At 46.3% G+C, this 16,071-nt stretch overlaps 1 protein-coding gene across 5 annotated transcripts in view; it reads left to right on the forward strand.

Annotated features, from left to right (window-relative positions):
• Positions 1-986: 986 nt before the first annotated feature.
• The window catches only part of LOC139415176 (zinc finger and BTB domain containing 11), a 37,732-nt gene continuing 22,647 nt past the window's right edge, over positions 987-16,071 (forward strand). For 4 of the 5 annotated variants that reach the window (XR_011634952.1, XM_071163101.1, XM_071163230.1 and 1 more), the window contains exons 1-5: positions 987-1,482; positions 4,819-5,078; positions 11,292-11,523; positions 11,764-12,959; positions 14,426-14,731. Coding sequence is in view for 4 of the 5 variants with exons in the window: in XM_071163101.1 (XP_071019202.1) it covers positions 1,173-1,482; positions 4,819-5,078; positions 11,292-11,523; positions 11,764-12,959; positions 14,426-14,731 (2,304 nt within the window). In the remaining variant the exon portion in view is untranslated. The remainder of the gene's footprint in view (positions 1,483-4,818; positions 5,079-11,291; positions 11,524-11,763; positions 12,960-14,425; positions 14,732-16,071) is intronic. The other variant, XM_071163321.1, reaches the window with a different exon arrangement.

Genomic DNA, 16,071 nt, shown 5'->3' on the forward strand with positions numbered 1-16,071 from the left:
TGAATTCATTTCTTAAATATGTCATATGTATATCAGAGCGTAGCCTAATATATTAATGGTCTGTATTTGTTTGTGAACTGTACCCCCCAGGCTTGACTCCTGCCTGGTCACACATGATGCCTGGCTTGCTGTGGCAGGGCTCGCTGGGTGTCCTGCGTTTCCTGGTAGGACCCAGGCGACCCCCCCCCCCCCCCCTCTCTATTCTTTATTGTCATGACGTCATTATGTTGTTATTGTCTTTCTAAATGTAAAATAAAGTATAAAATGGACAAACTATAAGAATCTGGTAGCAGCAGCTGTGATGTGTGTTGGTGTAGCAGATGGGGAACTTACTCCCAAGCCTGAAGTGTCCCTCTTGCATCGCCACATTAGCTAGCTTTTGAGGTGGAGCGATCGGATAAGACACTTGAGGGGGCCAGTTGTGTGTTTGTGAGGCAGAGGTTTCGAGTTCACGCCAGGTATGGGAGGAAGTGGTACTCGCTAAGCAAGCAGCTCAATATTAAATAGGTGTTCTCATAATTGTGTACTCAGTGTATATAGAAATTGTGTCAGACCGATGCCCGACGGTAAGGGAGAGAACAGACTGTTGGTATCAGACCACCTGCCTGATGGTAAGGGAGAGAACAGACTGTTGGTATCAGACCACCTGCCTGATGGTAAGGGAGAGAACAGACTGTTGGTATCAGACCACCTGTTGGTATCAGACCTCTGCCCCCCTCCAAATGAATATTTTTGTTTCCTTACCCTGTACAGTAGGTGGCGTGAATACACCCCTAGGTTGTATTCCGCCATTAAACCTCAAAGAATGAGAAGGACGAGGCGAAGCGAGAGGGTTTAATCTGTCCACGATAAGCAGACCACCTGCCTTCGGGACACGGACGAACACTGTTAGGGCGGAGACAAGATTACCTCGCCATTATATACAATATCTCTGCTCTTCCGCCATTTCTCACGCCACATCCGGTTGTGCAGCAGCCATTTTGTCTGTTCATGCAAGTCCACCCCTCACGGTCAAGAACTGCGTTCCCCCTTCGAAAATAACCTGAAATATTGTATTTTTTTTGTATACTATGTGGCACTTATACGGATTTAAAAATTACAAGTATGAAGATGCCTTTCTCTTCGAAATAAATAGCGTATTTTTTTAGTTGTGTGCGCGAATAATTAAGGTTATGTCGTGCGAGGAAAGCTACTTAGCCATCAGACGCTATCTGACTGATGAGCGGGAGCCGTACGCACCGGGGACCCATGGCAATACTAAAAGAAAGATACGTAAAGCAGCCGCTTGCTATGTCGTGCGGAATGGCACACTGTACTACCAGAGAAGGCAGAAGGGCCTGGATGAATTCACCGAGTTGGAAGTGGTGTTGCAGGCAGGACGGAGGAAGGAACTGATCGACGAGTCACACATTGTCACCGGAGAAGAGCACCTCAACCAGCATCACACTTGGGAATCAATTTCTCAGAAGTATTGGTGGAGAGGTAAAATATAATTTTACAGCTAAATTATTCAGCAACACGTTTGTTTTGTTTAGTTTATTAGGCCAAAAGGACACGCGTAAAATAAAGCACCAGCTGGTATATTTCCTTCGCAGTTTGTTTGCCATATGGCTCGCCAGGTCAATCAATGCATCGTACGCTTAAAGGAGCAATATGCAGGAATCATTCCGCCATTTCCTGGTTGCAAAAAATTCTAATAGTCCGCCTAATTTCAGTTTGTGACAAAACAAAGTCATTCTACAGACATTAATTGTACCATCTAAACAGCTGTGAATAATTTGTTTGTATTTTCAGATATTAAATATTGTATTTTCAGCTATTTGAAGCTGATGTACCAAACCGAATGTAAAAGACAGCAAAAACTAAACGGGAAGGTTAGAAATTGTAGACAGAACAGATACACCACCGCTTCTTAGACTAGACTGGCTTTCAATGAGAATGACATATCTTTAAGCTTCATTTCTATGTGAATTTAGTGGGTTACCCAAAAAGTTAAATATTGCAGTTTTAAGTTATGTGCAGGTTGAGTCATACCCGCAGTCCCCATGGTTATATCTGTGGAGCAGGCGAGTTTAGGGTTGTGCCCTTTATCCACGCAATATTTCACTAGAGCCCAGTACAGGCATGGATTTTAAGCCTTACCCTTACCTATGCCCGCATCGTTCAGGCCCACAGTTTCTAAACCATGTTACTCCAACCTCGTGAAAATCACACGTTTTAATATTCTTTTAAAAAAAACAACAACTTCATATCGAAGGATTTGATTTGACGGCCTGAACATATACAGTTAGGCGAGAAACGACCTTTGAACCCGATGACATGTTTTTACAGTTTACATTTGAGTCATTTTAACAGGCGCTCTTGTCCAGAGCTACTTACAGGAGCAATTAGGGTTAAGTGTCTTGCTCAAGGGCTCATCGGCAGATTTTTCACCTGGTCTGCTCGGGGATTCGAACCGGCAACCTTTCGGTTTCTGGTCCACCACTCTAAATCCAGTAGGCTATCTGCCGGATGAGCTTTGATAGCCAACGCTGCTATGACATCGACTAGAAGTGTGATCAGGGATTGAAGCAGTTATAGTAAAGTAGTTTTATGAAACAATGCTAACTAGCGTTACCCATAGACTTCAAGTTATTGCGCTATCTGCTAGCATACTTGACTCCAAAACATAAAAAGTGTATCCACTAGTTCATCGGACTCTGAGGAAGTAGATAAAGGGTCTCATTGCCAAAATCCTGAAGTATCAAACTTTCTGAAAACAGAGCATGATGTTTTATAATCTATATTTGAACTGTAAAGAAACTAAAACAGTCAAACTGTCATTTGGAAATTTTGCACAGAGAGATCAGTTTTTAGAGTTGTTGCATTTTCTCCCTGGTCCCTAACTTTTTCTTCCCGGTCCCTAAACGTCTTTGCGCCGCAAAAAAAAGTAGCGTTAACAGAACTAGATTGCCGCATCCATTCTATCGATTTATGACATTCTGGTGAGGTTCTCTGTTATCTCTACTTTTTTTTTGCGGAGCAAAGACATTCTTAGGTTTTATTTATTCTTCTAGGGCAGCATATGACAGAAGAGAAGCTGCACGTATCTAATTATAGACAAGTTTTTTATTTTTATTTTTTTATTTCACCTTTATTTAACCAGGTAGGCTAGTTGAGAACAAGTTCTCATTTGCAACTGCGACCTGGCCAAGATAAGGCATAGCAGTGTGAACAGACAACACAGAGTTACACATGGAGTAAACAATTAACAAGTCAATAACACAGTAGAAAAAAGGGGAGTCTATATACATTGTGTGCAAAAGGCATGAGAAGGTAGGCGAATAATTACAATTATGCAGATTAACACTGGAGTGATAAATTATCAGATGGTTATGTGCAGGTAGACTTTGACTAACAAATAGGCCATTGCACCGTCTGACTGTAGTCTACGGCGCATTCTCTATATTAGCGGGCAAGGTGCAGGTGATTTCAACTTTATCACATCTAGATGGGCGGACAGGTTATTACATGGGCTATTACACAGGCTATTACACGGGTTATTACACGGGTTATTACACGGGTTATTATACGGGCTATTATATGGGTTATTACACGGGTTATTACACAGGTTATTACACAGGCTATTATACGGGTTATTACACGGGCTATTACACGGGCTATTACATGGGTTATTAGCAATTGTGGGTGAACAAACAGCTGACCCGCACACCACTGGTTCCCCTGTCAACACACCACTGGTTCCCCTGTCAACACACCACTGGTTCCCCTGTCAACACACCACTGGTTCCCCCTGTCAACACACCACTGGTTCCCTTGTCAACACACCACTGGTTCCCCTGTCAACACACCACTGGTTCCCCTGTCAACACACCACTGGTTCCCCTGTCAACACACCACTGGTTCCCTACACACCACTGGTTCCCCTGTCAACACACCACTGGTTCCCCTGTCAACACACCACTGGTTCCCTTATCAACACACCACTGGTTCCCTTGACAACACACCACTGGTTCCCCTATCAACACACCACTGGTTCCCCTGTCAACACACCACTGGTTCCCTTATCAACACACCACTGGTTCCCTACACACCACTGGTTCCCTACACACCACTGGTTCCCTTGACAACAGACCACTGGTTCCCAACACACCACTGGTTCCCTTATCAACACACCACTGGTTCCCTACACACCACTGGTTCCCTTGACAACAGACCACTGGTTCCCTACACACCACTGGTTCCCTTGACAACAGACCACTGGTTCCCAACACACCACTGGTTCCCTTATCAACACACCACTGGTTCCCTACACACCACTGGTTCCCTTGACAACAGACCACTGGTTCCCCTGTCAACACACCACTGGTTCCCTTGTCAACACACCACTGGTTCCCCTGTCAACACACCACTGGTTCCCCTGTCAACACACCACTGGTTCCCCTGTCAACACACCACTGGTTCCCTTGACAACACACCACTGGTTCCCCTGTCAACACACCACTGGTTCCCTTGACAACACACCACTGGTTCCCTTGACAACACACCACTGGTTCCCCTGTCAACACACCACTGGTTCCCCTGTCAACACACCACTGGTTCCCTTGTTAACACACCACACATTAATATTAAAGTACCAACCTCTCCCCATATGCACGTGTTTCAGAAACGGACATTTTTGGTCCAAAATGTCTACTTTAATGTGTTGAGAGTACTGCTGCACCATAATGATGAAGGCAATACAGCCAGCTACTGAAACCGTTCGTTGTGTAAGCATACTGTCGATAAATCAACGTGATTAACCCCGTGTCCTCCCAGGTATCCTGAAGCAGGTGAAGGACTACATGAGACAGTGCAGGCAGTGCCAGAACAGACAGGACCGGAGAGGATTGTCAGAGGACCGGAGTGGATCCAGACTGGTGGGCCGACCAGGGAGACCAAGGAGGGTCACAACCCCAGCCAGTGACGACGATGATGAGGAGGTGGAAGAGGAAGAGGAGGAGGAGATGGACTTGGTGACTTCCATTCATCACAAGACCAAGAGCCCCAGGACTGTGGCTAAACACGAACTGGTCTTTGTCAGTGTTGCTGTATTTTATTTTGGGGGGGGGGGGGGGGGTATAGCCTAGTCCCTTTACTGAAACTATACTGTCTAGTGTTGTCTTAGGGGATATAGCCTAGTCCCTTTACTGAAACTATACTGTCTAGTGTTGTCTTGGGTCTCTCTCTCTGTCTAGTGTTGTCTTGGGTCTCTCTGTTTAGTGTTGTCTTAGGTCTCTCTGTCTAGTGTTGTCTTAGGTCTCTCTGTCTAGTGTTAGGTCTCTCTGTTTAGTGTTGTCTTAGGTCTCTCTGTCTAGTGTTGTCTTAGGTCTCTCTGTCTAGTGTTGTCTTAGGTCTCTCTGTCTAGTGTTGTCTTAGGTCTCTCTGTCTAGTGTTGTCTTAGGTCTCTCTGTCTAGTGTTGTCTTTGGTCTCTCTCTCTGTTTAGTGTTGTCATAGGTCTCTCTCTCTGTCTAGTGTTGTCTTAGGTCTCTCTCTCGGTTTAGTGTTGTCTTAGGTCTCTCTCTCTGTTTAGTGTTGTCTTAGGTCTCTCTGTCTAGTGTTGTCTTAGGTCTCTCTCTCTCTCTCTGTCTAGTGTTGTCTTAGGTCTCTCTCTCTCTCTCTCTCTGTCTAGTGTTGTCTTAGGTCTCTCTCTCTCTCTCTCTCTCTGTCTAGTGTTGTCTTAGGTCTCTCTCTCTCTCTCTGTCTAGTGTTGTCTTATGTCTCTCTCTCTCTCTCTGTCTAGTGTTGTCTTAGGTCTCTCTCTCTGTCTAGTGTTGTCTTAGGTCTCTCTCTCTCTGTCTAGTGTTGTCTTAGGTCTCTCTCTCTGTCTAGTGTTGTCTTAGGTCTCTCTCTCTCTGTCTAGTGTTGTCTTAGGTCTCTCTCTCTGTCTAGTGTTGTCTTAGGTCTCTCTCTCTCTGTCTAGTGTTGTCTTAGGTCTCTCTCTCTGTTTAGTGTTGTCTTAGGTCTCTCTCTCTGTCTAGTGTTGTCTTAGGTCTCTCTGTTTAGTGTTGTCTTAGGTCTCTCTCTCTGTTTAGTGTTGTCTTAGGTCTCTCTCTCTGTCTAGTGTTGTCTTAGGTCTCTCTGTCTAGTGTTGTCTTAGGTCTCTCTGTTTAGTGTTGTCATAGGTCTCTCTCTCTGTCTAGTGTTGTCTTGGGTCTCTCTCTCTGTCTAGTGTTGTCTTGGGTCTCTCTCTCTGTTTAGTGTTGTCTTAGGTCTCTCTGTCTAGTGTTGTCTTAGGTCTCTCTCTCTGTTTAGTGTTGTCTTAGGTCTCTCTCTCTGTTTAGTGTTGTCATAGGTCTCTCTCTCTGTCTAGTGTTGTCTTAGGTCTCTCTGTCTAGTGTTGTCTTAGGTCTCTGTCTAGTGTTGTCATAGGTCTCTCTCTCTGTCTAGTGTTGTCTTGGGTCTCTCTCTCTGTCTAGTGTTGTCTTAGGTCTCTCTCTCTGTCTAGTGTTGTCATAGGTCTCTCTCTCTGTCTAGTGTTGTCTTGGGTCTCTCTCTCTGTCTAGTGTTGTCTTGGGTCTCTCTCTCTGTCTAGTGTTGTCTTAGGTCTCTCTCTCTGTTTAGTGTTGTCTTAGGTCTCTCTCTCTGTCTACTGTTGTCATAGGTCTCTCTCTCTGTCTAGTGTTGTCTTGGGTCTCTCTCTCTGTCTAGTGTTGTCTTAGGTCTCTCTCTCTCTGTCTAGTGTTGTCTTAGGTCTCTCTCTCTGTTTAGTGTTGTCTTAGGTCTCTCTCTCTGTCTAGTGTTGTCTTAGGTCTCTCTGTCTAGTGTTGTCTTAGGTCTCTCTGTCTAGTGTTGTCTTAGGTCTCTCTCTCTCTGTCTAGTGTTGTCTTAGGTCTCTGTCTCTGTCTAGTGTTGTCTTAGGTCTCTCTCTCTGTCTAGTGTTGTCTTAGGTCTCTCTCTCTGTCTAGTGTTGTCTTAGGTCTCTTTCTCTGTCTAGTGTTGTCTTAGGTCTCTCTGTCTCTGTCTAGTGTTGTCTTAGGTCTCTCTGTCTCTGTCTAGTGTTGTCTTAGGTCTCTCTGTCTCTGTCTAGTGTTGTCTTAGGTCTCTCTCTCTCTCTCTGTCTAGTGTTGTCTTAGGTCTCTCTGTCTAGTGTTGTTTTAGGTCTCTCTCTCTGTCTAGTGTTATCTTAGGTCTCTCTCTGTCTAGTGTTGTCTTAGGTCTCTCTCTCTGTCTAGTGTTGTCTTAGGTCTCTCTCTCTCTGTCTAGTGTTGTCTTAGGTCTCTCTGTTTAGTGTTGTCTTAGGTCTCTCTGTCTAGTGTTGTCTTAGGTCTCTCTGTCTAGTGTTGTCTTAGGTCTCTCTGTTTAGTGTTGTCTTAGGTCTCTCTGTCTAGTGTTGTCTTAGGTCTCTCTCTCTCTCTCTGTCTAGTGTTGTCTTAGGTCTCTCTCTCTCTCTCTCTGTCTAGTGTTGTCTTAGGTCTCTCTCTCTCTGTCTAGTGTTGTCTTAGGTCTCTCTCTCTCTGTCTAGTGTTGTCTTAGGTCTCTCTGTTTAGTGTTGTCTTTGGTCTCTGTCTAGTGTTGTCTTAGGTCTCTCTCTCTAGTGTTGTCTTAGGTCTCTCTCTCTAGTGTTGTCTTAGGTCTCTCTGTCTAGTGTTGTCTTAGGTCTCTCTGTCTAGTGTTGTCTTAGGTCTCTCTGTCTAGTGTTGTCTTTGGTCTCTCTGTCTAGTGTTGTCTTAGGTCTCTCTGTCTAGTGTTGTCTTAGATCTCTCTGTTTAGTGTTGTCTTAGGTCTCTCTCTCTGTCTAGTGTTGTCTTAGGTCTCTCTCTCTCTGTCTAGTGTTGTCTTAGGTCTCTCTCTCTGTCTAGTGTTGTCTTAGGTCTCTCTCTCTGTCTAGTGTTGTCTTAGGTCTCTCTCTCTGTCTAGTGTTGTCTTAGGTCTCTCTCTCTGTCTAGTGTTGTCTTAGGTCTCTCTCTCTGTCTAGTGTTGTCTTAGGTCTCTCTGTCTAGTGTTGTCTTAGGTCTCTCTGTCTAGTGTTGTCTTAGGTCTCTCTGTCTAGTGTTGTCTTAGGTCTCTCTGTTTAGTGTTGTCTTAGGTCTCTCTGTCTAGTGTTGTCTTAGGTCTCTCTGTCTAGTGTTGTCTTAGGTCTCTCTGTCTAGTGTTGTCTTAGGTCTCTCTGTTTAGTGTTGTCTTAGGTCTCTCTGTCTAGTGTTGTCTTAGGTCTCTCTGTCTAATGTTATCTTAGGTCTCTCTGCCTAGTGTTGTCTTAGGTCTCTCTCTCGGTTTAGTGTTGTCTTAGGTCTCTCTCTCTGTTTAGTGTTGTCTTAGGTCTCTCTGTTTAGTGTTGTCTTAGGTCTCTCTGTTTAGTGTTGTCTTTGGTCTCTCTGTTTAGTGTTGTCTTAGGTCTCTCTCTCTCTCTCTGTCTAGTGTTGTCTTAGGTCTCTCTCTCTCTGTCTAGTGTTGTCTTAGGTCTCTCTCTCTAGTGTTGTCTTAGGTCTCTCTGTTTAGTGTTGTCTTAGGTCTCTCTGTCTAGTGTTGTCTTTGGTCTCTCTGTTTAGTGTTGTCTTAGGTCTCTCTCTCTCTCTCTGTCTAGTGTTGTCTTAGGTCTCTCTCTCTCTGTCTAGTGTTGTCTTAGGTCTCTCTCTCTCTGTCTAGTGTTGTCTTAGGTCTCTCTCTCTGTCTAGTGTTGTCTTAGGTCTCTCTCTCGGTTTAGTGTTGTCTTAGGTCTCTCTCTCTGTTTAGTGTTGTCTTAGGTCTCTCTGTCTAGTGTTGTCTTAGGTCTCTCTCTCTCTGTCTAGTGTTGTCTTAGGTCTCTCTCTCTCTGTCTAGTGTTGTCTTAGGTCTCTCTCTCTGTTTAGTGTTGTCTTAGGTCTCTCTCTCTGTCTAGTGTTGTCTTAGGTCTCTCTCTCTGTCTAGTGTTGTCTTGGGTCTCTCTCTCTCTGTCTAGTGTTGTCTTAGGTCTCTCTGTCTAGTGTTGTCTTAGGTCTCTCTGTCTAGTGTTGTCTTAGGTCTCTCTCTCTGTCTAGTGTTGTCTTAGGTCTCTCTGTCTAGTGTTGTCTTAGGTCTCTCTGTTTAGTGTTGTCTTAGGTCTCTCTCTCTGTTTAGTGTTGTCATAGGTCTCTCTCTCTGTCTAGTGTTGTCTTAGGTCTCTCTCTCTGTCTAGTGTTGTCTTAGGTCTCTCTCTCTGTTTAGTGTTGTCATAGGTCTCTCTCTCTGTTTAGTGTTGTCATAGGTCTCTCTCTCTGTCTAGTGTTGTCTTAGGTCTCTCTCTCTGTTTAGTGTTGTCTTAGGTCTCTCTCTGTTTAGTGTTGTCATAGGTCTCTCTCTCTGTCTAGTGTTGTCTTAGGTCTCTCTCTCTCTGTTTAGTGTTGTCTTAGGTCTCTCTCTCTGTCTAGTGTTGTCTTAGGTCTCTCTCTCTGTTTAGTGTTGTCTTAGGTCTCTCTGTCTAGTGTTGTCTTAGGTCTCTCTCTCTCTGTCTAGTGTTGTCTTAGGTCTCTCTCTCTCTGTTTAGTGTTGTCTTAGGTCTCTCTCTCTGTCTAGTGTTGTCTTAGGTCTCTCTCTCTGTCTAGTGTTGTCTTAGGTCTCTCTGTCTAGTGTTGTCTTAGGTCTCTCTGTCTAGTGTTGTCATAGGTCTCTCTCTGTCTAGTGTTGTCTTAGGTCTCTCTCTCTGTCTAGTGTTGTCTTAGGTCTCTCTCTCTGTCTAGTGTTGTCTTAGGTCTCTCTCTCTGTCTAGTGTTGTCTTAGGTCTCTCTCTCTGTCTAGTGTTGTCTTAGGTCTCGCTCTCTCTGTCTAGTGTTGTCTTAGGTCTCGCTCTCTCTGTCTAGTGTTGTCTTGGGTCTCTCTCTCTGTTTAGTGTTGTCTTAGGTCTCGCTCTCTCTGTCTAGTGTTGTCTTGGGTCTCTCTCTCTCTGTCTAGTGTTGTCTTGGGTCTCTCTCTCTGTTTAGTGTTGTCTTAGGTCTCGCTCTCTCTGTCTAGTGTTGTCTTAGGTCTCTCTCTCTCTGTCTAGTGTTGTCTTGGGTCTCTCTGTTTAGTGTTGTCTTAGGTCTCTCTCTCTGTCTAGTGTTGTCTTAGGTCTCTCTCTCTCTGTCTAGTGTTGTCTTAGGTCTCTCTCTCTGTCTAGTGTTGTCTTAGGTCTCGCTCTCTCTGTCTAGTGTTGTCTTAGGTCTCTTTCTCTGTCTAGTGTTGTCTTAGGTTTCTCTGTCTAGTGTTGTCTTAGGTCTCTCTGTCTAATGTTGTCTTAGGTCTCTCTGCCTAGTGTTGTCTTAGGTCTCTCTGTTTAGTGTTGTCTTAGGTCTCTCTGTTTAGTGTTGTCTTAGGTCTCTCTGTCTAGTGTTGTCTTAGGTCTCTCTCTCTCTCTCTGTCTAGTGTTGTCTTAGGTCTCTCTCTCTCTGTCTAGTGTTGTCTTAGGTCTCTCTCTCTCTGTCTAGTGTTGTCTTAGGTCTCTCTCTCTGTCTAGTGTTGTCTTAGGTCTCTCTCTCTGTTTAGTGTTGTCTTAGGTCTCTCTCTCTGTTTAGTGTTGTCTTAGGTCTCTCTCTCTGTCTAGTGTTGTCTTAGGTCTCTCTCTCTGTCTAGTGTTGTCTTAGGTCTCTCTCTCTGTCTAGTGTTGTCTTAGGTCTCTCTCTCTCTGTCTAGTGTTGTCTTAGGTCTCTCTCTGTCTAGTGTTGTCTTAGGTCTCTCTCTCTCTGTCTAGTGTTGTCTTAGGTCTCTCTCTCTGTCTAGTGTTGTCTTAGGTCTCTCTCTCTGTCTAGTGTTGTCTTAGGTCTCTCTCTCTCTCTCTGTCTAGTGTTGTCTTAGGTCTCTCTCTCTCTCTCTGTCTAGTGTTGTCTTAGATCTCTCTGTCTAGTGTTGTCTTAGGTCTCTCTCTCTCTGTCTAGTGTTGTCTTAGGTCTCTCTCTCTCTGTCTAGTGTTGTCTTAGGTCTCTCTCTCTGTTTAGTGTTGTCTTAGGTCTCTCTCTCTGTCTAGTGTTGTCTTAGGTCTCTCTCTCTGTCTAGTGTTGTCTTAGGTCTCTCTCTCTGTTTAGTGTTGTCTTAGGTCTCTCTCTCTGTCTAGTGTTGTCTTAGGTCTCTCTGTTTAGTGTTGTCTTAGGTCTCTCTGTTTAGTGTTGTCTTAGGTCTCTCTGTTTAGTGTTGTCTTAGGTCTCTCTGTCTAGTGTTGTCTTAGGTCTCTCTCTCTGTCTAGTGTTGTCTTAGGTCTCTCTTCCAGGTGGACAGTAGTCATGACATCCTGTGTTATCTATCCAGGTGGACAGTAGTCATGACTTCCTGTGTTATCTATCCAGGTGGACAGTAGTCATGACTTCCTGTGTTATCTCTCCAGGTGGACAGTAAAGGAGTGGTGAAGCAGTACCTTCCCAGACACGGTCAGACGATGCTGGACAAGCTGAACCAGCAGCGCCTCAACAACCAGTTCTGTGACATCACGCTGCTGATCGAGGGGGAGGAGCACAGGGCCCACAAGGCTGTGCTGGCCGCCTGCAGCGACTACTTTAATGAGCTGTTCATAGAGAAGGGAGCTGTGTCCAGTCACGAAGCGGTGGTCGACCTCTCAGGTGAGACATGGAGAAGGTGCTGGGTGAGGACGTCTGATAAAGGACTCCAGACCACCGGAGGATGAATCGGGGGTACAAGTCTTTTTGAGAGTAGCAGGAAAAAGGTCACCGTCCTGGGGCCGTATAGGTCCTGAGTTATCAAACGGTTGGATGATGTTTCCCTGTCCATCATCATCATCATCATCTTACTGAGGTGGTTTGGTCAGAGGAATAACCCGTTTCTCTCTCTCTCTCTCTCAGGTTTCAGCAAGGTCAGTTTCCTCCCTCTGCTAGAGTTTGCATACACCTCCAACCTCTGCTTCAACTTCTGTGTGATGGCCGACGTTGCCACGCTGGCCCGACACCTTCTGATGGCCGAGGTCCTTCAGATCTGTGAGTCCGTCCACAAGAAGGTAGAGGAGCAGAAGCTGATGGTCTACCAGCAAGGAGACATCCACACGGTGGTGTCCAGCCAGCCGGCACCCCAACAGGCCCCGAATGAAGACCCCGGGGCCTACATTATGACCATCGGCAGCGACGGCCATGCCGTGGTGACTCATACTGGGCTAGCTGGAGCAGGGGAGGACCTGGACTCCCTGGCTGTCGTGGAAAACACAACAGAGTCCTTCAGAGGGGATCTGACGTCTGTAGTCACCCAGGCTCTGGGAGGTGAACCAGGGGAGACTATGACCGTGGTTGGGGAGGCAGGGTCAGAGACGGTGACTCTAGTCACCCACAGTAGCCAGGCCCGGGTAGGCGAGTCGGTCACCCTCTTCTCCCCTACTGGAGAGACCGAGACCATGACGGTGGTCACCCACAGCGGCCAGGCCCGAGTAGGCGAGTCGGTCACCCTCTTCTCCCCTACTGGAGAGACCGAGACCATGACGGTGGTGACCCACAGCGGCCAGGCCGGAGCCAATGAGTCCCTGGCCGTGGTGTCAGCCTGTCTGGCCCTGGAGCAACAGCAGCATAATGAAGGGGACGAGGGGGACTCCCTCTCCATGGAGCCGGGGGCCTTCCTCATCAGCGTGGACCCAGGGAAGGTGGCCCCTACTGAGGTGGTCCATCTGGCTGTAGAGCCACCTGTCGTCCAGGTGGATCCAGCACCCCAGGAGGAGGAGACGTCGGCGCACCAGACTGTCGATCCAGCACCCCAGGCCGAGCCCCAGCCTCCCGCTGCTCCCCAACCCCCCAAGAGGAAGAGAGGACGTCCAGCCAAGGTGAAGCATGAGGTGATCGAGGAGCCAGAGTCTCCTGTCGAGGAGGAGGTGGTAGAGGTGCCAGAGCCGGTCTCTACTCTTGCAGAGGAGGTTCAGAGGACCCATGACCCCTATAAGAGACGCCTACGGCAGCGCTCCATGGGGGAGGGGGGCTACGTCAGGCTACACATGGGGCTGGAGGAGGACAGAGAGGACAAGAAGGGAGCCCAGACCCCACAGCGCCCCAGCACCCCCAAGGTAGGCTATAGACAAACACCTGAACAGAATCACAGTCACTATAGATTCATGCATGGATAATACATCAGTCTTTGCGCTTGTGTGTGTCTCTCTCTCTCTCGTAGAATAATATTGAAGACATCAAAACTATGAAATAACACATGGAATCATGTAGTAACCAAAAACGTGTATTTTATATTTGAGATTCTTCAAAGTAGCCACCCTTTGCCTTGATGACAGTTTTGCAGACTCTTGGCATTCTCTCAACCAGCTTCATGAGGAATGCTTTTCCAACAGTATTTAAGGAGTTCCCACATATGCTGAGCACTTGTTGGCTGCTTTTCCTTCACTCTGCGGTCCAACTCATCCCAAACCATCTCAATTGGGTTGAGGTCGGGTGATTGTGGAGGCCAGGTCATCTGATGCAGCACTCCATCACTCTCCTTCTTGGTCAAATAGCCCTTACACAGCCTGGAGGTGTGTTGGGTCATTGTCCTGTTGAAAAACAAATGGTAGTCCCACTAAGGGCAAACCAGGTGGGATGGTGTATCGCTGCAGAATGCTGTGGTACCCATGCTGGTTAAGTGTGCCTTGAATTCTAAATAAATCACTGACCGTGTCACCAGCAAAGAACCATCACACCTCCTCCTCCATGCTTCACGGTGGGAACCACACATGCTCAAATTTGGACTCATCAGACCAAAGTACAGATGTCCATTGCTCGTGTTTCTTGGCCCAAGCAAGTCTCTTCGTATTATTATTCTGAGGTTGGTATTTCTAAGGAACTTATCCTCTGCAGCAGAGGGAACTCTGGGTCTTCCTTTCCTGTGGCGGTCCTCATGAGAGCCAGTTTCATCATAGTGCTTGATGTTTTTTTGCGACTGCACTTGAAGAAACTATCGAAGTTCTTGAAATGTTCTGTATTGACTGACCTTCATGTCTTAAAGTAATGACAGACTGTCATTTCTCTTTGCTTATTTGAGCTGTTCTTGGCATAATATGGGCTTGGTGTTTTACCAAATAGGGCTATCTTCTGTATTCCCCCCCTACCTTGTCACAACACAACTGATTGGCTCAAACGCATTAAGGAAAGAAATTTGACAAATTAAGTTATAACAAGGCACACCTGTTAATTGAAATGCATTCCATGTGACTACCTCATGAAGCTGGTTGAGAGAATGCCAAGAGTCTGCAAATCTGTCATCAAGGCAAAAGGTGGCTACTTTGAAGAAACTCAAATATAAAATATATTTAGATTGGTTTAACACTTTTTTTGGTTACTGCATGATTCCATATGTGTTATTTCATAGTGTTGATGTCTTCACTATTACTCTCTAATCTAGAAAATAAATGGGGCTACACATTTTTTATTAATTAAAATTAAAACTAACCCTTGAATGAGTAGGTGTGTCCAAACATAACTTTTGAGTGTGTGTTACCCATCCTAACTGTTCTGTATCTCTTTTCCAAACCCCAACACCCTCAAGAAGAGGGGTAGACCCGCCAAGAGGCACGTTGAAGAGATGGAAGCTGCTGTGGCTGGGATGGAGAATGTTGTCCAGACAGAGACTGAGGGCGTCCAATCACCAGACGGCATTCTATATGGAGCACCTATCACAGAGCAGCCCGTGGGGCAGGGGCCAGAGCCGGGTCAAGGCCCCGCGCAGCCAGATGGAGGGAGTGAGGTGGAGGGAGAACACGCCTGTTCGGAGTGTGGACTGTCGTTTCACAGGCGCTACGCGCTCATCATGCACACGCTCAAACACGAGAAGACCAGAGGATACAAGTGTACTGTACGTATGTATGATGTCAGTTGGTCCTTTTGTGGCAGGGCTGAAATGCAGTGGAAATGTTTTTCAACTTTTGGCCACAACTGTAGTAGTGCACGTACCAACAACACTGTTCTCTAGATGAAGTAGTGTAGGGGTCTCTAAATAGGTCTGTGTCTGTAAGTCATGTAGCTCCCTGACACATAAACTACTGGAGGCTGAGGCAGGGGGCTGAGGCAGGGGGCTGAGGCAGGGGGCTGAGGCAGGGGGCTGAGGCAGGGGGCTGAGGCAGGAGGGGTCGTGAGACACTGTGGTCTGAGTCATGTATGACTGTCAGCCACCACTCTTTAGAGATGATGTAGCTCTGAGTGAACAGAGATGTTATAGTGTTGTCTCCATGGTTCCCCTAGAGGCAGCCATCTCTCTTTAGAGATGATGTAGCTCTGAGTGAACAGAGATGTTATAGTGTTGTCTCCATGGTTCCCCTAGAGGCAGCCATCTCTCTTTAGAGATGATGTAGCTCTGAGTGAACAGAGATGTTATAGTGTTGTCTCCATGGTTCCCCTACAGGCAGCCATCTCTCTTTAGAGATGATGTAGCTCTGAGTGAACAGAGATGTTATAGTGTTGTCTCCATGGTTCCCCTACAGGCAGCCATCTCTCTTTAGAGATGATGTAGCTCTGAGTGAACAGAGATGTTATAGTGTTGTCTCCATGGTTCCCCTACAGGCAGCCATCTCTCTTTAGAGATGATGTAGCTCTGAGTGAACAGAGATGTTATAGTGTTGTCTCCAGGGTTCCCCTACAGGCAGCCATCTCTCTTTAGAGATGATGTAGCTCTGAGTGAACAGAGATGTTATAGTGTTGTCTCCAGGGTTCCCCTACAGGCAGCCATCTCTCTTTAGAGATGATGTAGCTCTGAGTGAACAGAGATGTTATAGTGTTGTCTCCATGGTTCCCCTACAGGCAGCCATCTCTCTTTAGAGATGATGTAGCTCTGAGTGAACAGAGATGTTATAGTGTTGTCTCCAGGGTTCCCCTACAGGCAGCCATCTCTCTTTAGAGATGATGTAGCTCTGAGTGAACAGAGATGTTATAGTGTTGTCTCCAGGGTTCCCCTACAGGCAGCCATCTCTCTTTAGAGATGATGTAGCTCTGAGTGAACAGAGATGTTATAGTGTTGTCTCCAGGGTTCCCCTACAGGCAGCCATCTCTCTTTAGAGATGATGTAGCTCTGAGTGAACAGAGATGTTATAGTGTTGTCTCCAGGGTTCCCCTACAGGCAGCCATCTCTCTTTAGAGATGATGTAGCTCTGAGTGAACAGAGATGTTATAGTGTTGTCTCCATGGTTCCCCTAGAGGCAG

The sequence above is a fragment of the Oncorhynchus clarkii genome, chromosome 1 (assembly GCF_045791955.1).
Source record: "Oncorhynchus clarkii lewisi isolate Uvic-CL-2024 chromosome 1, UVic_Ocla_1.0, whole genome shotgun sequence".
Lineage (NCBI taxonomy): Eukaryota > Metazoa > Chordata > Actinopteri > Salmoniformes > Salmonidae > Oncorhynchus > Oncorhynchus clarkii.